Below are 23,059 nucleotides of genomic sequence, written 5' to 3' on the forward strand. Positions count from 1 at the left end.
AGACAATGTATGAGAACATTATCTCACAGTTACATAAAGACTTCTTGCACCTCCCTCTGTAGCATCTGATCTGAGCTACTGTCAGGCAGAGGATATCAGAATACTAATTGCATGAGTCATCATGGAAGTTTTTGTTCTTCTCCTTCATAACAACTCTAGGAATCCTTTGATTATGATAGAAATATTGAAATCACACAAAATTCCATACCACAATATACAGAAGCCAAACTAAAATCAAACTAAAATCCTATTCCCTGCATCCACTCCAACTGAAACAAATTAGGAAAAATTGCAAATAGAGTCTTTTTTCCATGCTAAAATATTTTTGTGGGTTTTTTTCTTAGTGGCTAACCCCCTTATCATTAAGTCCCTTGCAAAGAGTTCTTTTTTCCCCATAAAACCACAGAGTTAACATGATTTTGTGATTTTGTTCGTCTTTCTGTCATTTCCCTTTTTCTACATGTCACTCTCTCAGCCTGGCCTTTTAAAACTCTAAGCTCTTCATCTTAAATACTATAGATCTGGTAATGAAACATCTGAGGTAGTAAGTGTACAGGTGACATGCAGCACCATTCAGGTTCGCTATCTGATGTCCTGACTCTTATTTGCCTCCAACTGATCTTCCTCATTCAGGACTGAGCAGTCTTTCAGTTAGAGAGTTCATAGAATCATAGAATTGGCTGGGTTGGAAGGGACCTCAGAGATCATCAAGTCCAACCCTTGATCCACTACCGTTGCGGTTGCCAGCCCATGGCACTGAGTGCCACATCCAGTCTCTTTTTAAATATCTCCAGGAACGGAGAATCCACTACTTCCCTGGGCAGCCCATTCCGATGCTTGATCACCCTCTCCGTAAAGAGTTCATATGAACAAAACTAATACAGCACAATCTACACTTATCAGGATAGGCATATACTGTGTTTACAGAGTTCACAGCAGAATGAGTGTCTGTTCTGAGAATCCTTGAACACATGTTGAAAATACTAACAATACCTATCGAGTAGAGAAGTAATACCCAGGCAGAAGCGAGTGACCCATACTCACAGAGGAACAAGATAATATTCAGCCCCGTGATGACCTTGCACTAGTGCTGTGATTTGTTCTTCCTTCTTATCCTTCATTGTATTTTCAGATCCCCATTTCCTCACATAGTTTTTCTCCTGACAGGCTACTTGTACCTCACCAGTGCACTGCTCAGTACTTCTTTGATCTGCATTTCTCTTGGGGAACCTACAGAGCATGCATTTTGTGCTTAGTTCTCCCTGTCGTTTCAATTTACATTGTTAAAGCAGCCATAAACCACTTTACCCAATGCACCTTGTGCAGGTTTGCCAAACAAATACTTCTAAGCACTCGCCTGGTGCAAGTTTTGCCCCCCTGGTCAGGAATCACCTCGAAGCTTCATAAATACAGAGTTCAACGAGTGCAAAAGCATCGTGAGCCATTCGCATGGCAGCTCGTGTGGGCTGCATTACTACTTGACCTGTCCTTCCTAAAATTTACTCATTTCCAGTGCTTTGCACGCCGCAGGACACAAAGTTGGATGAAGGCCAAAGAGAATATGGGAGGGAGAGAACACTAATCCTGAAGTTATTTTCACCTAAACGAAAAGAAGCGTTTGCACAGCTTAGAGCTGAGCCATGGAAATGTTTTGGTTGTCTCATAGCTCACAGGCACTCTCTCTCAGATTACTTTGGTAGAGAGTCCCCTGACAAGCATGGTTTGGTCTCCACCTCCACACAGAACAACCGTACTCCGCTGCGCTTTAACCGGACACAATTCCAGGGCGAGAAGCTCTGGGCTTTTAGGCTTTTTTCATCCTCTGGGGAGGTGAAGGCAATTTGGAAGCGCGGGTTGCTGAAGAAACAAGAGTCCCCTCCAGCACCGCCTCCTTTGGGGGCCCGACCCAGGGGCTGGCAGTGCGGAGGGGCCACGCCAGGGGGAGACACAGAGCGACAACAACAAGCGCTCTGCCGGCCGCCGCCGCTTCCCGGCGCTGATTGGTGGAGCCGGCGGCCCGCAGATCCCAGCGGCGCCTGGCGATTGGTCCGCAGGTGCGGCGGGGCGGGGAGGAGCGGAGTGACAAAAGGTATATATAGAGGAATCGGAGCCGGCGGAGCGCAAGCATTCAGGGAGCGGGCACGGCGGGCGCGTTGCTGGCGGTGTCCGGGCGTGGGCGGGCGGTGTAGGCGGTGGCGGCCGGGGACGCGTGCGTACCTCCGCCTGTAGAGACAGCTGCGCTTTCTCCCCCGGCAGCAGCAGCCGCCGCTGTCGCCGTCGTTCCGGGTGTCCGTGGCAGCGGCGACGCTGGCTGTCCCCAGCCATGCTGTGCTATGTGACCAGGCCGGACGCGGTGGTGATGGAGGTGGAGGTAGAAGCGAAAGCCAACGGGGAGGACTGCCTCAACCAGGTGAGTGGCCCCGCCGCTCCGCGCCCTTTTCCCCGCCGCCCCCGCCACCTTCCCGGGACGCGAAAGTTGGGGGAGTGGGGGGTGCGTAGGGTGGGTGTTGTGTGCGTGAGGGGGGTAACGGTGACCGTTGGTCAGCACAGACCGTTGGTCGGTGCCTGACCCGCCCCCCCCCCCCAGTGCCACCGCTCCGAGAGGATGGGGCGGAGGGTAAAGGAAAAGGGGGGGGGAATGATGAGGCGCGTGGGGCGCCCGCCCCGGCCGTTTTGGGCGGCGGTGTGGCGAGGCAGGGCCGTGCGGCGGCACAACCCTGCGCAGGGGCGTCCGCCGCTGTGGGGGCGGGGATCCGCTGCAGCCTTCCCCCTTCTGGGTTTTCTTCCTCCCCCCCCCCCCCCCCCCCCCTTTTTTTTTTTATTTATTTTTATTTTTCGCACTCTATGTTGGATGCAGATTGCTGAAACACCACCACCACCCGTCGCCTTGGCCTCTTTTTACCTTTTCCCTTATATTGCGTGTGAGAAAGGCAGGCGGGGGAGCCTGAGGAAGGCCTCAGCCTCATCCCTGCAGCTTTCTCTAACTGTCCCTAAGGTGGCGGGCACGAGTGGGATTCACCTCGCCGGGGTGACGCTACCCGGGCGGTACCTAGATGCTTCTCTTGGCCTGATGGGGCTGTGCAGGCTGAAGCAGGCTGAAGCTGTCGGTCAGATCCTGTCGCCCTTTCGTCGCCACCGCCTCGATGCGGCGGCTGCCGTGAGGTTGCTGGAGAGAACCAGACGTGTAGTTGTCCGGTCTGTTGGTGGCACCTAAATGGAACTTGAGGGCTGTACTTTTTTCTCCTTCTTGCCTAGAAAGCGCTATTGGCTGTCATGTTGAATAATAGATACTTTCCTCACTCGGAAATCAACTTGATCCTCTTAACTGCCTATGTTGCAGGTGAGGAGGGGGGGAGGAATTCGCTCATGGAAGTCCATGTGCTTTTCAGCTAGTGGAGAAAGTCCCAGTTTATCCTCAGTATTTGTCTACGTGTTGTTGCTGCACATAACTTAAAATCAAAGTAATTAAGTCTTCTTTTAGGTAAAGGTACTTAAAGAAAGATTTAATTTTTGTGTTTTAAAGTGAGCAGTCTGAAACAATACTTGATTCAAGTGGTATTTTGCATTATGCTGTAGGCTCGTAATAAAGAACCTCCTTCTTTCAGGTTTGCAGGAGATTGGGAATTATAGAAGTTGATTATTTTGGACTGCAGTTCACTGGCAGCAAAGGGGAGAATCTGTGGCTGAATCTGAGGAACAGGATCTCCCAGCAGATTGATGGTTTAGCCCCTTATCGATTGAAATTAAGAGTCAAGTTTTTTGTAGAGCCACATCTTATCTTACAAGAACAGACAAGGTAAGGTAAAGGTGATTGTAAGTATTTTCATTTTGTTTTCAATTTCTGTAGCTTATAAAAGTGATTATACACTGGTTTTATTTCTTCCATCTTCTGGTAATCCTAGCTTGACTTTTTTGTGTAGCTTTAAAACCCTAACCCTAATGTTGTTTAAGTATGTATTACCTATTTTGGGGAAAAAAAAAAAAAAAAGGAATGAAACTGGTAGTATTGTAAGCATTGTGTAGCTACTGAGTAGAGGTAAGTCTTTTAGCACTTAGGGCTGGAAGTAAAAGAAACTAAAGCTACCAGTAGAAAATTATTTACATAGTATTTGTATACCCGATAGTAACCCCTGTTCAGTGGTGTTACTTTAGGTCATTCTAAAACACTGGTACAGAAAGACAGGAAAGGATTCCTCCCACAGAGCGAAAAAAATTGCTGAATTCTTTTTTGTCTGGTATTATGTTACAGTAAATTTCAAATAGCTACAGGCCCCTTGAGGCTACAAAAGCAACAGCTGTTTCGCCTCTTGTCTGGCCAGGCCTCTTAACTAAATTGTTTCAATGTTACCCAATCCTACCAATTATGCTTCTAAGATTAGCAGTGAACGTTTGCTTTTTCTCTTTGCGTTTGGTTGCCACATGCGTTTCAACTGAGTTATCTTTAAAGAAAGATGGGCACGAGTACTTAATGCTGACCTTTCAGCTAATTTTTCCTGTTAGTTTTAGATAGTACAGTTAATACAAATAGGGCAGATTAAAAACAAGTGTCTATATGACAAAGCTGAAATACATCTTCACTACTCACATTAATTGGTACTTTCAGAATTAAGACTATGGCTACAACATGGTATTCTGCACAGAATATTTGTCTAAAGAAGCTGGTCAGGGGATGACAGCATGGGTTTGTGTTTATTTCATTGGAAAAGGTTTTGAGTTAGGTGCATGTATATGTATGGTTGGGGGTTTTTTAAGTAATGTGCCAGGAGAGGCTATTGATGAGCTTGTCGGTCAGGTTGGAGTTTTCAGAATGCTATGGAGTTAGAGCATAGTTCTGTATAAAAGCTTTGATTAGGCAAATGCATTCTGCCTAAATTCCAGTGTTGATGTACTATACTTTGGTAAAATAAATTTACTATTCATGACATGACTTTGGGCTTTTTTTGAGTATTGTCTTTAAAGAAACATGTCTTATTTAAATACACTTAAGAAAATGTGTAAAAGCAAATAATGAAGGATTTTTATGTAGAACAAAAGGAGCAACCTGATGAGGTACCTGAACATGTTGAATGTGTCTCCACATACAGACCGAACAAGGGTTAAATCTGAGGAAACTCAAAGATGATATGATTGGCCCTTTTCTGCTATACTGGAGTATTTGTTCAACTTCATAAGGTTTTTGTGCACACCTGTATTCCTGCCTCCCAGCACTGTCAGTGCAAGTTAATAGAGATCTTGAACTGATGAAACATACCTTAAGGGCCTAAAAGACAGATGTGTAGCTAGAATGTACCAGACCTTGTATGCCTAAATCAAAGCACAAGAACTTCTCCACTATAAAGGTGACTAAAAGGTTGTTGATGTGACAAGCTATTTTAAAGTAAGAATTAACTGTTCTAAAACTTAACATATTCAACAAAGAACTTGAAAATTATTGAGGCACAGTCAGTAGAAGAGGTCATTATAATTCTTCTCTGGAAATTGCTTATTTTCCAGAGCTACAATGAAACTAGTATTTAGTGTCACTCTCTTGAAAGCATGAGTAGTCCTGAGGCTCAGCTAAGGTGTTTAGCTTGAATCATAGAATCATAGAATTGGCTGGGTTGGAAGAGACCTCAGAGATCATCAAGTCCAACCCTTGATCCACCATTGCGGTTACCAGACCATGGCACTGAGTGCCACATCCAATCTCTTTTTAAGTATCTCCAGGGATGGAGAATCCACCACTTCCCTGGGCAGCCCATTCCAATGTCTGATCGCCCTCTCCGTAAAGAAATTCTTTCTAATGTCCAACCTAAACTTCCCCTGGCACAACTTAAGACCGTGCCCTCTTGTCTTGTTGAAAGTCATCTGGCAAAAGAGACCAACCCCCCCTGGCTACACCCTCCTTTCAGGGAGTTGTAGGGAGCGATGAGGTCTCCCCTGAGCCGCCTCTTCTTTTGGCTGAACAGCCCCAGCTCCCTCAGCCTCTCCTCATAGGGTCTGTGCTTGAGTCCCTTCACCAGCCTGGTTGCCCTCCTTTGGACCTGCTCCAGGACCTCGATATCCTTCCTGAACTGAGGGGCCCAGAACTGGACACAGTACTCAAGGTGTGGCCTCACCAGTGCTGAGTAAAGGGGCAGAATCCCTTCCCTGGACCTGCTGGCCACGCTGTTCCTGATCCAGGCCAGGATGCCATTGGCCTTCTTGGCCACCTGGGCACACTGCTGGCTCATGTTCAGCTTCCTGTCAATCCAGACTCCCAGGTCTCTTTCTGCCTGGCTGCTCTCAGCCTGGCTTTCTGTCCCCAGCCTGTAGCGCTGCATGGGGTTGTTGTGGCCAAAGTGCAGGACCTGGCACTTGGCCTTGTTGAACCTCATCCTGTTGGAATCAGCCCAACTCTCCAGTAAATACTGGGTGTTTTTAGTGTTCTTGCTAAAAACAAATACAAGTTGTAAAATAATTGTGAAGAGCTGCCTTTTAGCTTTATATTCCCAGAAGTCTACCTGAAGCAGACCTAGAATTCTGTAAGTGCCCATGGTTAATGTGTATTTCTGTGGTGTTGACACTGAGTTTCAGTAGTTATCTTTTTTTTTCTTTTTGGATCTAATGGAGGATTTACCAATGCACCTACCTGTGCATTCATACTTGGTTTGCATGTAAACATCAGTGGTATCAAGGAGGAGACAAACTTGTCAAACTCGTCTCTGAACTTTAAATCAATAGGTCCAGTAGAGAACAGAATCACTTAGCAGTACAGCTGACACCTTGTAAGTCTTTACCCTGTACTTGCAAAGTTCATGTGTTTGTTCTTCAACAAAGAAATTGTGACGGGGATATCCTTGGTTTCTTTCAGCCGATGTCTGCAACTGATCCATAGTATGTTTCTGGCAGAGCTGTTGAGTTCTGCTCCCATGTATGAGGAAAAACAAGGAAGTCTCCCATCTTTCACTTGCTGTTTGTGTCTTTGTGGCAATTGAATACTCAGGTTTCTACATGATGTGTGAAAAGCTGATCTGGCACCTCAATATCAACCTCTGCTATCTTTATTCGTGTGCAATCCAGTGGAAGATCACAACCTTATGCATTTTACTCATTTTATGCTAGGGACCTCCTTGCTACCGAGAATAAGGGCAGAGCAGGTTATCCACTATGGCCTCAAACCACTTTGCTGGGTCCTTTGTGAAAGGTAGAATTGCATGGGAAAGAAAACCTTACTACGTTTTCCTTCTGCAGCATTAAAAGTTCTCTATTTCTATTGTTCTTTGGATCGCAATGTCTACTTTTTTGACTGCCTGGTACTGATTTTCACCACAGGATTTTGTAGTTTAGCATTGTTTTCAGTGGAATGAAAATGCTTCAGTAGAAGAATGCTATTCAGATTTAATCAGCTGCTGTCAACCGGTTTTACAAACAAGTCTGAAATGTGAACGGTGTGCTTGTTTAGAATTGGAATAACTGTATGGCTTCTTTGAATGGAAAACCACATTGGCTTGAAAAGGACTGCTGTCTTTTTGCTTAAAAATACACGTGATGGGCCAAGATCTAGATGGTATGCTCTGGTTTATGTCATGTTCGTGTTTACTGTTTGCTGGTTTACTTGCTAGGTAATGCAACAGTTAGTAAAAACAGTAGAAAGTAGGGGACTTGTCAGAGTGATTTATGGCTGCTTTTTGTTTCGAATGTTATTAAACACTGAATCACAGTGAGGAGCTGGCTCATTGAGCAATTGTTACACATCACTTCTCGGGATTTTCAGGAGACTCTTGGCCTGGGGGAGGGAAAGGGCTGGCAGGGATGCCGACAGGCCGGGGGAGCCACCCTGGCTTGCGGGGTGCGGCCCTAGGCCTCGCCTCCGCCCCCAGGCTGCGCGGCACCCCGGCGGGGAGCGCTGCGGGTAACTGCCGGTCACTGACCGCCGGTAACCCCGGGAGCTCCGCTCCTGATTGGCCTGTGCACCTCTGTCTCGGGGAATAACGTATTTATTTCTTCTCGGGCGAAGAGCTCGCCATGTGAAACGTGCAGCAGGAGTCTAGACTTGAGTCCACTTGAAAAATAGGTGCTTGCCGAGCCGCACACGAGTAAACCTCTGCCAGACGGTCGTCTGAGAGAACAATGGTTTTTAAGTCTGGCAGGATAAAATCACAATGTTGCTGTGACAGAAGTAGAAATAACTTTAAAGTGAATAACGTTTTAAGCAATGTAAAACTGATCAGCTTTACTTCGGAATGGGCAGTTATTTGTCGTCTTTAACATCACTGAAAATCAAATACTCGTATGTGAGCCATGACAATTTAAAATTACATCAGATTCTTGTTAAATGGCTTGTTATAGTAGCACAGTCTCATGAAATGGTCAGAGCTGTATAATGCCAGCCTTGACATGGGTGTTTATTGTTTGGGAAGCTGAAATTTGTGTGAATATTCCTAGCATTTGAATTATATTTACAAAATACATGGTTTTTGCAGTGTTACTGAGTTGCTGATAAATTAATTATAGCTAAGAATTGGCTTGGAAAATATTTTGAGCAGTTTCTGCCTATGTGCAGGTAGAAAGTAAGAAAAACATTCTCTTATAGTATTGACCAGCCCAGTGCAGCAGTGTCATTGGTATTTGTTACAAAGCAATAAATGTCTGTTTCAACAGACATCAGGGCGAGTTCAGTGCATCTTCTTGTCTAACCCTAAATCAGGGTTAAATTGCACTTTTTAACCTTTCACCCACATTGCTGAGAGCAAACAAGAACGCATACTGAGGAGCATAACTGATGGCTTTGCTTTTTCATATGGAGAGTGGCCGTATATCTGCTTTTAAAAACAGTTGCATTCTATGGATTTTGAGTTATTTCTCAATATATTTTTTAAGGAGAACAGTTATGCCTTTTAATTTTAATTCCATTAGGCTGCAGAGTTGTAAATTTGCTTCACAGTAGGAAAGCCTTACCTTTGGTAAGGTATGTCATACCCTAGAGAACAGCTAGTTCCTTGAGAGTTCCTTGCCAGTAGTCTGGCAAGAGAATAGGTTCTTTTGGCTGTATTTCTAGTTTAGGAATCAGTAATCATATACAGATACTTTTATTGATAAAGGATTGGAGTTTGTCACTTTCCACTGGCAGCTAAATTAGAGCCTAAAACTTATAATCTGTTTAGATTTCTATTTTGCACTGTTTTTCTTTCCTTGGTCAAAGCAGTAGAAACAAAGTTTTCAGTGCAGAACTTTCAATCCTGATGCATGTAATTGTCTTGGATGATTGAAGAAAGAGATCAATACTCTACACTTCATAGCACTTACTTTGTGTGACTGTTGTTGACAATTAAGGTTGCAAGTCTTTTGCTTCTTGTAGGAATTTCACTGTAGTGAAAACATTACATCCTTTTCTGGTAGTGGTGTTCAGAAGTCAGCCTGTGTGAATCACTTGAGAGTGAGGCAAAAAGCAATTGATGTGATATCTAAGTTTGTGATTTGGTAGTTGGGTTTTTTTTGTGAAGTAGGCCAACTACTCAAATCTCCTTAAAACATCTCTACAATATTTGTATGAAATTACTGATGTGCAGCTAAAAATACAGTAATCACACTGTACATTTTATTTTAGTGTTTTAATATGCATTGCATTCATTACTTGTCAAATTTCCAACAGGAAATACTAGTGTGTCATGGGTAACTTAAGTAGTGAATGATTCAGAAACAAGCAAAACAAGTTAGTTTCTTTTATGTTGATTAAACTAAGATTTTACCAGCAGTGTTGGAAACTTAGCTTTTAGAGGTCTTCAGTTACAAACAGTTTAAGTTTTGGGCTTTAAAGCAGCTCATTGTTTTACAAATTTATGCCTTATTCCATTAGGCATAAAATACGAACACTGAATTCTTTGAAAAACTGAGTACTCTTTTGCTATGCAAGCTGAGTAACTTTAGAAGAGGGGAAAAGCTTTAACAATTTTTTCATTGTAATGAGATTTCTAAAGAGAGGAGCAAGTGTGGATTAAGTTATATTAGGTCACAGGCTAATTTACAAAACCTTGCATACTTTCTGGTAACTAATAGAATCTGTAAGATGACCAATTTTGCTACAATATAGTCCTTTTGACTTTGCAGAATTAGATAAGGAGCTACCTCCTACTGCTTTAGTTTTGCTTGACTGTATTCAGCAATAAAAATGTTCTGTTCAAGGATCTGAAACTTGTTGTGTAAAAAAACCAACCAAACAAACTTTATAATCAATCAGACTGGTGTCATGTTTTCAACCTTGAAGGGGAAGGATTTTGCAGTGGATATTCATGTGACATTGGAGAATCTCAGTCTTAAAGACTGGATGAGCAAACTAAAATCTGCACCAATTAGACTGACTTTTGCAGATATATAACATGCTTTTGTCCTTCAGTCTTAAAATTTTATTCCTCAAGCACACTAAGGGATTCATAAGGAGAAAAAAGAGTGATTTTGCTACTCGAACCTGGGTTCAGGGTAGCTGCTGTAGCAGATCAGTATGAAGTAATTCACTGTCTTTAAAGAACCAATTTCACTGGCAGACCTTATGTTAACTTGGTTCTGTCCCATTATGGATACAGTTTAGGTAATGGGCTGGGACCATAAATACAAACAAGGAATAATCTGTTCATGGTGGAGACTTCAACCAGAAGTTCTCATCCTCTTGCCACCTAAACTTGTATCCTGATTACAGATAATACTTTCCATCAGGCCATCATTTGAACTGTTAAGGTGTAGATTGATTGTCTGGACATGAATGATGCAATTAAGCAGTTGTCACCACTGCAATGAAGCTCTATCATGCCTCAAACTGCCTGTAAAATGAGGTGCTGGAGGTGAGAGTTGCTGCATGAAATGGATTGTAAGGCAACTAATGAAATAATACCTATTTTTTCATCAGTGCAGAAGTTCTGGATGCAAGGCCTCCATGGGCCTTTATTTTCTTAGATGCAGTGTTTACCATGGTAGAGCTCAAAATGAAAACAGATTTTTCAAGTTATGTAATTACTTATAGTAGCCTTATTTGCCCAATAGTGCATGGAAATTGTGGAATGCTACAACAGGATATATGTGAGATACTATCCAAAATTGCTGTTGGACGAAAAGTTAATCACTAGGGTCTTGAACTTGAGTGATGAGTGATTCAATATAGCTTTTTAAAGAAAAGATTACACCTAGTTTTAAGAAAAAATGTAAATGTTCCATTATTGAGGAAGCTAAGGCATATCCTGGTGGGTACTGGGTTTCATTTATTGAAAGATTTTTTTCAGTAATATGTGGCTACTTCTGCATCTGGTATCCATAAATATGTTGTCTTAAGAACAATGGTGAGAAGGTTTTCTTATCTTCTATGATGAAAGATTAAATTAATTTATAGAAGTTAAGGTAGAGTAGAGGCATTATCAGATGCTGTTAGTCCTGGCATAATTAACTGACCTATTAGGCAATTAAAGGCAGCTTTGTGTTTTCCAGCTAGTTGTCAAACCTGCCTTGATCCCAAATGGAACAGCTAGTATGACAAATATGCTTACATAGTAATTGATTTTATTCCATGATGCCTTTTCAGATGTTTGAACTTATTCTACTAATCACGCCACTGGCAAAAGTGTCATCTTTCCTTTGTTGTGGCAGAGGCATTCAAATATGGGTAGAGAAAATATGGCCTCTCCTGGTGCATGATAGATGTGTGTGTGCTGTTTTGGGCCGCTCTTCCCAAATTTGTTTTTGTGCAATGCAGAATAATTTGCGAATTCCAATTAAATTTAAACATAGGAAACTAACCCAAATATATCGTTGATATTTTACTCACTAAAGTGGAATTACTAAGTATCCTTAAAAGTTAAAGCAGTTCCTATTCTTAAGAACATAATGAAGTGTTCATTTCCTTTAGTAATGCTTTTGGACACTGTCTTCAGTTGTAGACTCATTTCTTTACTCTCTTCCAGACTTTCTCTACTTGGTACATTCATTGCAAATTCTTGATTATCAGACTAATGGTTACCAAACATATTTGAAGGGTTATTTGATACATATCTTGATTAACATATTGTGTAAGCAAACATTTCTTATTCTATTGCAGGCATATGTTTTTCTTGCATATAAAAGAAGATCTCCTTGCTGGTAATCTTCAGTGTTCTTCAGAGCATGCAATTGAACTTAGTGCATTGTTGGCACAGATGAAGTTCGGAGATTATAACCAGAACACAGCCAAGTACAATTATGAAGAGCTGTGTGCAAAAGAGCTCACCACTACCATTTTGGAGAGGTAAAAATAACACAATGATATAACCTTCTTTTTTTGGAGACCAAAAGCATAAGATCTATGATCTAAAATGCTGATGCTATACTATGTATTATGTTATTTTTTAAGAAGTATGTAGTTTTGGAGATGAAAAACCAGCCTATTTTAACTAATACTTTGATTTGTGTTCTTTTAAGCTAAAATTAGTTTAATTAGTTTAAGCTAAATAATGAGTTGGGTGGGTTTTTGTGATAAGTAAAAGCTGTTGAACTCTAATACTTGGGGAAATACAGGTATCTAATGACTTGGAACAGGGTAATCAACTTGCAAATATGTCTTAGACCTACAGTTGTGAAAGCAAGTAACAAGAATTTAGCTTGGTGACCTTACACTAGGAATAGGATTCCCAAAGCTCTTTCATAGCTCAGTTCCTGAATGATGAAGTTTGTGTCATGTTTTTCTGTAGATTTTTTTTTTTTAGTTGTGAACTGGTTTGGGCCAGGACAGTTGTTCAGAGAAATACATTAGGAGGGGGATCTTACTTGAAAAGCCTTGATTATGTATTGCTTTTTAATTTCTAAGCAAATGCACAGTATTGTCTCCTGACCACTTTCAATGTTTTCATAATTCTCAGTTCTTTCCAGTCAGAAACACTTAATAATCTGTTGAAGTAGGTCATCTAAAAATCCATGTTAAAACAAGATTCTGACAGTAATGGCAGACACTTGAGTTATTTCACCTGATCTTAATCTTTTTTATCAACAGCATTATTGCAAAGCACAAGGAGCTAGAAGGTTTAAGTCAAGCATCAGGTGAATACCAGGTTCTACAGATTGTTACAACACTGGAGAACTATGGAGTGGAGTGGCACTCGGTGAGAGATAGTGAGGGGCAAAAACTCCTTATTGGTGTTGGACCTGAAGGCATATCTATCTGTAAAGATGACTTGAGTCCTATCAACAGGTATGTATTTTGTAGAACCATTTTCATCTTCCATTTTTTAGAAGTGCTTGAGTATGCCTCTAGTTTTTACATAAATACACAGAATTAATCCATGAATTACTAAAAGGGACTATTGGAATGTAGGGTTGGAGGACACTCACTACTTGTTTATAATCAAGATGACAACTGCTTTTAATACTCGTGACTTTTATACATTTTTGGAAGCATCTTCAGCATTAGACAATAATCAGAGATTAGAGGTATCTTCTAATAAAAATGCACTATAGTAGATGTGGGAAATGCTCTTATCCTAAAAAGCAAATAACCTTTCTCTCTTTATATATTTGCAGGATTGCATATCCTGTTGTTCAAATGGCAACTCAGTCTGGGAAGAATGTGTATCTGACTGTTACCAAGGAGTCTGGTAATAGTGTAGTTCTCTTGTTTAAGATGATCAGTACAAGGGCAGCAAGTGGACTCTACAGAGCAATTACAGAGACGCATGCATTTTACAGGTCAGTATTGCCATTGGAGCCAACTGCTGCTGCTCTTCTCCACAGTACTTGAATTTAAGTGCTTAAGCAATCATCAGTCTGACTGCACTTTAGAAATTCTCTGCTAAATGTTACTGTCTTTGCAGCCTCTACTTTCCTCTTAAGTCCAGAAGCTGAACAGGTTTTTGCTGCTTTCCATTTTGTGGGGTGGGAGTATAACACAAGTAAGCAAAATTTTTCAAATCTACCACTATGAATAACAGCGCCTTAAAATATAAATTTACTGTGGTTTTTGATACATCATGAACAATACATAGATTGTTTTTGTCCCTCTGTAACATAGAATGAGAGAGCTAAGGAGAAGAAAGATTGTCAGTGTGTAAGTGTAACTCGTAAGCACACTTACTACTTTCTCCTTTATTTGGCTCTTCCAGTTGATAGAACTTATCTTTATGCCACTTTCCCATCCCATCCCATCCATTTATATCTTCCTATGATTCCTTTGTCCTTGCTCACCTTCCCAGAATTTTGTTTCATAGAACCATGGAATTGTTTAAGTTGGAAGGCACCTTAAATACCATCTAGTTCCAACCCTGTGCATGGGCAGGGACACCTACTACTAGATTGGGTTGCTCCAAGCCCCATCCAACCTGGCCTTGAACACTTCCAGGCAGGGGGCATTCACAGCTTCCCTGGCAACCTGTGCCAGCATCTCATGACTCTCAGAGGAAAGAATTTTTTCCTATGTCTAAATCTCCCTAATTCAAGTCTAATCTCCCCTCTTCAAGTCTGAAACCATTTCCCCTTGTCCTCTTGCTACACACCTGTGCAAGAAGCCCTACGTGCAGGCAGTGAGCCATTGTTATTGTCCATTGTGGTGGGGTGCTATATACTCATTTTCAAGGGCTGATTTTTTTTTTTCCAACCCCTTTAATTCCTATTATGAGGTCAAACACTCAGTATAGCTGTAAAAGACAGTAGTGTTTTTTTCTAATGTGAATACCACATACTAGTTTCAATTACTTTATACGAAAAGAATTGGACCTAAGGAATCAGATACATACACTAGGCAGGGGCCTGTCCAGCTTCTCAAATGAGAATTTTAATAGTTACAGCAATTAACATCAACTAGTTGCCTTTCAAAGCACTGCAGCTAATCAGCTCCTCACCACTGCTTGTTTTGTGAGCCTGATGTGAAGCATGTCTTGATATGCTCTGTAATTATATGCTGTTTTGCACTCTTCATACTTTTTCCAGGAAATGAAAGCATTAAGTATCTTAGTCTAAATTTTTTGATCTTTGTCTCTGCTTGTAACTTCTGTCCTTTGCAGTTTCTGATTTTAATCTCAGCAAAATTATGGCATTTGGCCATAAGCTTACGTCTTGGACCTAAGGCCTGGTAAAGCTGCAGTCCTTGTGTTCTGTCTTTGTTTTCTTTCCCACATTGTCTCAGGAAGTGATCTATCTTAACAGGTTTCTGCAGGTTTAATTCTGCTGCTGAAATAATGGGACAAGCATGATTAGGGTAGCTGAAGTACTCAGTGGCAAGTAAAAAGGGTTTAATTCTCCACACTGGTTCACACTGGTTAGCACTCAGATCATACAATATATGAAGTGCTGAGAAGAAATTTGGTTAAAATGCTGTGCTAGAAATTTTTACAAGTATGTATAAAGAGGTGTTTTGCCAAAACCTAACAATTAGAATTCTTTATTGCAGTGTTTGGAAATTACCAAAAGAGATAAATTGTAAGTTGTAAAGAGGTGTTGTCAAGCTAAACGGTGGGTTGAGCAAGCATTGGCTGTTTATATTAGCATAATGCCTTAAGTCTCTTGCATGGGCTCTTAACCAGACTTTTCACATTTTTAAAGATGTAAAATGTCACTTTCCCATTTTCCACTTTTCAAAGTAGAGTTTTCATGCAAAAAAGTCAAGAGCTTAGACTGAACAGACTGCTGTATTTGCTCTAATATCAGAACTGTTACTTCAACTTTCAGAACATATTATTGTAGGGATAGATAACCAAATTTCTGTTTGTCCTCTTGCTTTGTAGATGTGACACTGTCACCAGTGCAGTAATGATGCAGTACAGTCGAGACTTAAAGGGCCACCTTGCATCCCTATTCCTCAATGAAAACATCAATCTTGGTAAAAAGTATGTCTTTGACATTAAAAGAACATCAAAAGAAGTTTATGATCATGCAAGGCGAGCTCTTTATAATGCCGGCATTGTGGATCTTGTTTCAAGAAGTGACCAAACTCCACCAAGCTCCCCCCTTAAGTCTTCAGAAAGTAGCATGAACTGTGACAATTGTGAGGGTCTCAGCTGCCAACAAACAAAAGCACTGCAAGAGAAGTTGCGGAAGCTTAAGGAGTCCATGCTTTGTATGGTGTGTTGTGAAGAAGAAATAAACTCAACCTTTTGTCCCTGTGGCCACACTGTTTGCTGCAAGAACTGTGCTGCCCAATTACAGGTAATTGCAATGCTGGTAAGATACAGATTACCCAGTATAAGGAAGTTACGGTTTTCTGCAAGCCCAGCAGTCATGGATTATTAGTACGTTTACTTGATATCCCAGTAAAACTTTTAAAATTTTGCTTGTGGCAGACTAATTCTAAAGCACATTCTGTTTAGATAATCTGCTTGAAAGTATGTTTTAGCTGTGCTAACTTGCAGTGAGGGTAAGAATTAGCTGCATGTTTTTTATAATACCTTACTCTAAATATGGACATGATGGAAGAGTGGTCTGCTAGTGTGTACGTGGAGGGAAGACTCAAAAAATGAAGTAAACTAACTTCCTGATGTTTTCCTTTCCAGTCGTGTCCTGTGTGCAGATCTCGTGTAGAGCATGTCCAGCATGTGTACTTGCCAACTCACACCAGTCTCCTCAACCTGACTGTGATATGATCTGCGTGTACACTTTAAACTCATCATGTCCTTTTTAAACTGCACTAATACGAAATGTAACCATTGATTGTGAAGAAGGCAATCACTCTGGCACCTATCCATGATCAAGAGAAAAAATACTGCATTTGTTAACATGTATATTATTTGTTCAGAATGTCCAGAATGGTTTGGGACATCTTTTGAGAGCAGAAGTGTAATCAATTCATGTTACTTAAAAGGAGAATGATGCATAAGTTTGTAGCATGGCAGTGTTGCCAAAAAGCAAGGTAATCCTGGAGAAATGTGGTATACACATGTTCATATACCAAGTGAGAGCAACACAGCCTTCTGTTTTACACTCAATAATTTTCAGTACAGTCATTCCATTTATTTTAATACTAAGATTAGCTTTTAAAAATATCAGTTTAGTTTAGGCTCATAGTTTCTGCTTTTAGTAAACTGCTTTAAAGAACTTAAAAAAAAAATGGTTCTTAAATGAAAGTTGCAAGGCCTCATCAAGCAGCTGTGTTTAATTCAGAATTCTCTTAAATAGAAAACAGTTCTGAGAGAATAGCTTTGGAAGGGTAGTTTGTTAATCTGAAGGTGGTGAGGATGGATCAGGAAAGTCTTCTGGTTGCCAGTGTCCTGTGGAAGCACTGTTAAAGGGGCCTCATTCACAGGTCTTGGTGGGCAAAGTACTCCCAGGTTTCCCACATCCAGCTTAGCTGGTGGTCTTGGGAGCTACAGTCATCTGCCCTTGAAGTTGGTTTTAGTTTTGGAGACTGATTTTAAACTATTAAACATGTACCATTAGTTTCTAAAATTAGGGTTGTGTATAATTTTAAATGCTTTCTTCAGTTAACATCTTCATTGAGTAGGTAATTTCCTTCTAATATGTTTTAATCTCAACCCCCCAACTTGGGCATTTTGGGCTCTGGTTTCCCAGTGTATTCTCCAGGGTACAGAGGGAACTAGAGACCATGTTTTGGGTGCAATACTGGCTTAATGAAAGCTAGAAAAGTACACTGTCACTTTACTGAAATTTTCTGACTATACTTTTCATATTGCCTTAATGTAGCAGTAATGTGTGTTTATGCATCTGTTTCTTTGCACAGACATTTTGTCAAAATATTGAAACTCTACTTTTTTATGACACATTAGCATATAAACCTTACTCTAAGAGGGTATTTATTTTTTCACTTTGTAAAGAAAATTTTGTTTCCTCATGAGGCAAGAGCTTTGTCCTATATTGCAGACAGCTTCTGTCTTTTTATATTCAGATTAATAAAGGACTTCAAAAATCTACTTTGTTATTGATAAGACTTCAGTTTTGTTCTGAAATTAATCTGAGGCATTGCTGAACTGAAAATACAGCATGAAGTATTTTAATGTCCACACTTTTTAATGTTGTGTTTCAAAGGGGAATGCATTTTTCTCAGGTGCCTGCAGATTTCTAGGAAGGGAAGAAAAGTGATGTGCAATTAACCACCTGTGTTCATGCAGTGTACTCTGAAATAGTTGATGTATTCCAACTGTACAGTAGCTGTCAGTGTTACTTCATGAACTATCCTACAGTATATTGCTCCAATCATGGGGTAAATTCCATTTAGGTGAAAAATTAAATGGCAGCTTGAAGAATAGAGATTATAGTTTCAGAAGCCTTGTCTAGGGAATTTCTTAATTACAGATGTGGTGGTATCTTTTTTTCACTGAAGTTATTTATATTTACTAACTTATGACTCTTAACATTCTAGAATAGGTGGTGTTTAGGCACTTCCAGCAGGGTCCTCTGGCTTTCCCCCACCAGTAAGCTGAGGGATGGAAGACAGTGCTGGGATTGGACCAAAGCTCTCTGGAATCCATAGGGCTCTATCCTGATGAATGTGAAGTTTCACATAACTATGGCATTTAAAAATTTTAACAGGTTATTGCAGAGCAGCATGTCCTGTTAAAACACCAGGGACTGAAGCTTGAAGCCCTGGACCTAAAATTGTTTAGGCCACTGCTTGAAACTGCTGATCAGGGAAGGGGAAGGTGACTGGCAGCTGGGCAGCAAATTCTGAATACAAGAGCTGTTTTATCTCTACATCAAATGCACTGGGCACAGGATAACTTAGCCTTTTAAAGTTGATTTCATCTCTCAGTGAGTGGATGCTACTGAAAAAGATAAAAAATCTGAAGAGGAGTTCTGTTGTCCCTATGTGCCATTTACAGGAAGGAACAAGTACACAAGTGTGCCAGTGTATAGCAGTGCTAAAGCCAACCTTGCTTGGTTCCCAAGGTTACTCTGTTCTGTGCTAACAGAATTTAGTAATATCTAATCCATCATCCTATGGCAGCTGGCTGAGGTGGATGGTAAATTAATAGACATTAATACAGCCATCTGAGGTAAAGTATTCAACAAGATCAAGCTGTTAAGGCAAGCATTAACTTCAGGTCCTTCTAACTAAATTGGCTGTGTAATTAGACATCCCTAATAAAAGTAATTGTAGTGGTTAGAACTCCAGTAAAGGTGGCACTTGACAGGTTCCATGGCACAAGTGGAATTGTGACAAAGCCTGTGACTTCTGCCTGGTCTTGAGAAGCCAGACAGAGGGTCAGGCACAGTCAGGGCTGAGGTGCAGTTCTGGCAAGTGTCGGTTGTATTCGACTGCTGGGAGTCTGGTTGTGCTTCAAAAGGAGAGCCTGGGGCACAAGGAGAGGCAAAGGGCTTTTTCCAGGTGGGAGTAGTGGGATTCCAGTGAGTATGGTGAGCAGAACGCTGCTGCCTATTCTGGGAATGGAGCAGCAGATAATCTTTGCTGACTTGCAAATCGCTAAAAGCCTCACTTCTCTTGTGTGCTAAGATCTAATGGGATGCAAAACAATGTAAGAATAACTTCTGTTTGTTCACAGCTTTCCTCAGAAGCATTGTTTCAAATGGAGTGTCACGCCATACTAGGGAAGTTTTGCTTAGCCATCCAAAACTGCTGTGGCATGTGTTGCTCAGTGTTTGTGGTTCTGGTACACTGTTTCTTACAAGAAGCACTGTGTCCAATCCACATGAGCTGCCAAGAGCTGTCAAGGGTGTAAAAGCAACAATAGGAAATCTTGAACTCCACATGCCATGTAGCTATGCTGTAGGAAGAGCCATCTCTTGTTTGCCAAAGTGCTGTTCTTTCTCCTAAGCAGCTTTGTCTGAATGTTATGTGGGAGGGCAGTGGGGAAAAAATAAAATTCAGAAAACCCCAACAAAGCCCAACAGAATAGTTTGTGGGAACAGCTTGGGTCCTATCCTCTTCTTCCTCAGGAGCAGGGGGATTGATCACAAAGCTTCACTGGGTGCCTCACACACCTTATTTTAGTGTCTCTGTGCACACCAGGTACTCATAATGAAGACAGCTTCTATACTGGTATTTGCTACCCAAAGCTAGTGCAACGTGGTGAGAAAAATCAGAGAAAATTCAGTTTTACATGTACCTCCAAAGTTACAGTGCAGTTGGTGTGGCCCTGTTGGGAGTGTGCAATGCCATTTTTAAGGGCTCTAGTCCCAAGTTTCTGCTACAAGTGCTCAAATGGGAAAAGCTCCCCTTCAGAGACATCATGACTTGATGGGCAGCAGCTGGGTAACGGGAGCCCCGTTTGGTTTTTTGGCCCTCCTGATTGTAGAACAGCATTCAAAAGCTGCCATGTGGTGAGAGGGTTGTGAGTTTAAGCTGCAGGACAGATGTTGTTACTTAAAGCAGTTAGGCTTAATTGTTGCTAATAAAAAAGGGAGGGGTTGTAGCAATAACCACACCTGTGCTACTAGGGCTGGAAACTCCCAGACCTTCGCTGGTATGTGGCTGGCTTTTATCCTCCTTTTGATGCATCAAGATCTCTGTTTATGGAGAGAGCTCAACCTCCGAGGGACTACAAAGGCAGGAAGCCAAGGTGTTTCAAGCTACATTCTTAAAAAAGAACAGAAGAACAGCTCTATCCTTCAGTACAGTCACCAGTTCCAAGGTATGTACAAGAGTTGAAACACAAACTATAGAATGAGGGCTTCTGTATTGTGAAATTATTTTATTTTCTTCCCCAAGTGCCATAAAAGCACATAAACAGCAGAACTCATGTATTTAAAGATTTATTTCCTTGCTGTATCAGCACTGTGGTGTTCCAAATGGAATGCCCTTGGGAAAATTCTCATCAGTCAGCCTATGCTATTTCACTTCACAGCAGCACTGCTGGCATGTTGATCAAAGACAGGGGAAGATTACAGCTCAGATTTCCCATATATGGCTTTAAACAACAAACTTTATGTGAAGCGTTAAAATTAAAAATTCACAAATCTTAGCTCCAGTAATGCCTGGTCAAAAATCCTTCTGGAATTCCACCCCTTTGGCCCTGTTTTCAGAGGAAAGTATGCTGTAGTGCCAGGGAAGTTCTTTGGTTGGTCACGTTTGTGCCCTTAGATTCAGCCAGCAGGAGCCTGTTAAAATGAAACAGCAACTAAAAAATGTCTTTAAAAGTAAGAAATCACTAAAATTGGAGGGGGTTGTAAAAAAATACCACCTTTCCATGACTTTCCATGGCAGGGCCTGAATGCAGCTTTGCTGGAAGAAGGATGTGTGGGATATGGTTGGGAAGAGGCAGGATAGGTCCAGACAGGAGACAAGTTGTGCTGGGGCGGGGGAGCAGCTGCCAGGGCAGTAACTCCCTGAGGAAACTCCCAGCAGAGGACGCAGTAACATCCCACATCTTCAAGGGAAACAGCCAACTGGACTTCCTTCTATGGGTGCTAAAACCTATCACAGTTTCAGGGTCTATTTGTTTCCTGCAAAGGGTGTAGTGAGATAGGAGGAGGTGCCAGGAGTAATGCTGAGGAGGGGCTCTCAGAGCCCTAGTTAAAGAATCAGTGGTTGGTGGGAAAAAACTGTTATAACTTTGAAAACTAAGTGGGAATTGTGATTCCTCCTCCTGTGAGAGCTGGATGTGTGAGCTGGATCCAGAAGAATGAATGGGGCTGGTGCTTCGCTTAGGGATGGTGAGCAAGGCCCAGTGTGACCTCCTGCTCCTGCCAGGCAGAGGGGCTTGAGGGGCTAACATTTACAGAACTCACATGTATATCGAGTTCCTGCAAGAAAAAAGTCAAGCAAACAAACCATACCGGCTTTTCCAGAGCTTAACAACAGGTTACTCAATGATTTCTTGCCAACTAAAATGCAGAATCCTTTTCAGCAGGGGGTGAGACACAAGTGAGAAGGGATTCAATCTGCTCCTGAAAGCTGATGACTTTCTCTGAGCACTTTGACCCTCTCATGAGTGACCTGATTTGGCCTATTGACTATTTGCTGATTCTTCCTTATTCCTGAAGACTCTCCTGTTTTCTTACCAGTCATTTCTTGGTGATCCATCACCAAACTCTGAAGCCTCTGCTCAAGGAAAGAATCTGCCTTTCTTTTGCCAATGTCCATCTCTCTCCGATTTGGTGGTTAAATGGGCTTAACCTGATGTGTGTGTGTGTGAAGGTGTTTGCCATCCCTATTTCTATCCAGTAGTTAGTGTCTATCTTCTCTGCTTCTTCAAATCAATGTAGGTAATGATAGATGATAATATGGCTACTTTTTACATAAACAGTCTTGCCAAAGCCAAATCTTCCTTTCTCCTGCCAGAAAGCTGTTTGTCTGAGGAATCCATGCATCTGGCACCAAATTCCAATCATAGCACTGCAACTGAGGGAATTACAGAGACATTGGCAGCTCATTTGAAGAGACAGTATTTGTTTTCCTTGTTTAGAACTATAAATAGTCAATATAGGACTCTCATTCAAATAGTATTGATAATTGAAGTTATCCAGGCACAGACACACATCCAAAATCTCACTGCTGCTCCAAAGCCAGCCCAAATCTTACTTTCTTAGCTGAAATTCCGAAAGGGCAATGCAGAAAGCATTTGCCCAGCAGCAAACTAGCCCTGAAGGTACACTCTGACACACCAGGTGTCTGTGTGTTTGACCTTAGAACTGTTTGCTTATATCGTTGGATGGACTGGAATTTTTTAAACCACCTTTGGCTCTGCTGTTGTTTGAGCAGCTGACTTCCTCCTCCTCTCTCCAAGAGCAACAACATGAAGCAATACCAGTGTCCCAAGAGCACCCTACCTGGACAATGTGCTAACAACACAAGGGTGATTCTTGAAGGGCAGTTGCAGGGCCTTTTTGTTTAGAACATTGAAAGTGGAGCTTTGACACCTTGTCACTGGTCTCTGCTGCTTGATACCCATTTGAACCTCTCCTGCAGCTGAAGATGCAAATGACTGCAGCTCTTCCATTCTCTGGGGAACAATCCCACTGCTTCAGCAGGAGGAAGTGGGGTCTGTGTCTTCCCTAATCCTTTTTAAAAGGGAGAAAAAAGAAAAAAAGAAGTTTGCTCAGTTTCTGCTTTTAAGAGTAGTTGTCAGCCTCTTCTTGGAGGAGGCACTAGAGACTGGTAGGAGTGATAGGTGTGGAAAAACTTTTGGAAGAACAGAGATGTAAATGTATTGCCACAACCAACAGCTGTTGCCCAAAAGGCTGT

At 41.6% G+C, this 23,059-nt stretch overlaps 1 protein-coding gene across 2 annotated transcripts; it reads left to right on the forward strand.

Annotated features, from left to right (window-relative positions):
- Positions 1–2,128: 2,128 nt before the first annotated feature.
- Positions 2,129–17,845, forward strand: MYLIP (myosin regulatory light chain interacting protein). 2 transcript variants are annotated; one of them, XM_030446224.1, is made up of 8 exons: positions 2,326–2,410; positions 3,256–3,340; positions 3,606–3,796; positions 12,041–12,226; positions 12,968–13,165; positions 13,495–13,659; positions 15,690–16,110; positions 16,455–17,845. In XM_030446224.1, the coding sequence occupies exons 2-8, from the start codon at positions 3,332–3,334 to the stop codon at positions 16,542–16,544; spliced, it is 1,260 nt and encodes a 419-aa protein (XP_030302084.1). In that variant the 5' UTR covers positions 2,326–2,410; positions 3,256–3,331; the 3' UTR covers positions 16,545–17,845. The 2 variants fall into 2 exon arrangements, with proteins under 2 accessions (XP_030302083.1, XP_030302084.1); XM_030446223.1 differs by lacking the exon at positions 3,256–3,340 and having other exon boundaries at positions 2,129–2,410; positions 16,455–17,824.
- The last annotated feature ends 5,214 nt before the right edge of the window (positions 17,846–23,059 follow it).

This window comes from Calypte anna, chromosome 2, assembly GCF_003957555.1.
Source record: "Calypte anna isolate BGI_N300 chromosome 2, bCalAnn1_v1.p, whole genome shotgun sequence".
In the NCBI taxonomy this organism is placed as follows: Eukaryota; Metazoa; Chordata; class Aves; order Apodiformes; family Trochilidae; genus Calypte; species Calypte anna.

Coding starts and splice junctions, on each gene's coding strand:
- MYLIP (XM_030446223.1), top strand. CDS start 2,324: ATGCTGTGCTATGTGACCAGGCCGGACGCGGTGGTGATGGAGGTGGAG. Junction 12,227..12,967: donor ACCACTACCATTTTGGAGAG/GTAAAAATAACA, acceptor TTTTATCAACAG/CATTATTGCAAAGCACAAGG. Junction 16,111..16,454: donor ACTGTGCTGCCCAATTACAG/GTAATTGCAATG, acceptor TTTCCTTTCCAG/TCGTGTCCTGTGTGCAGATC.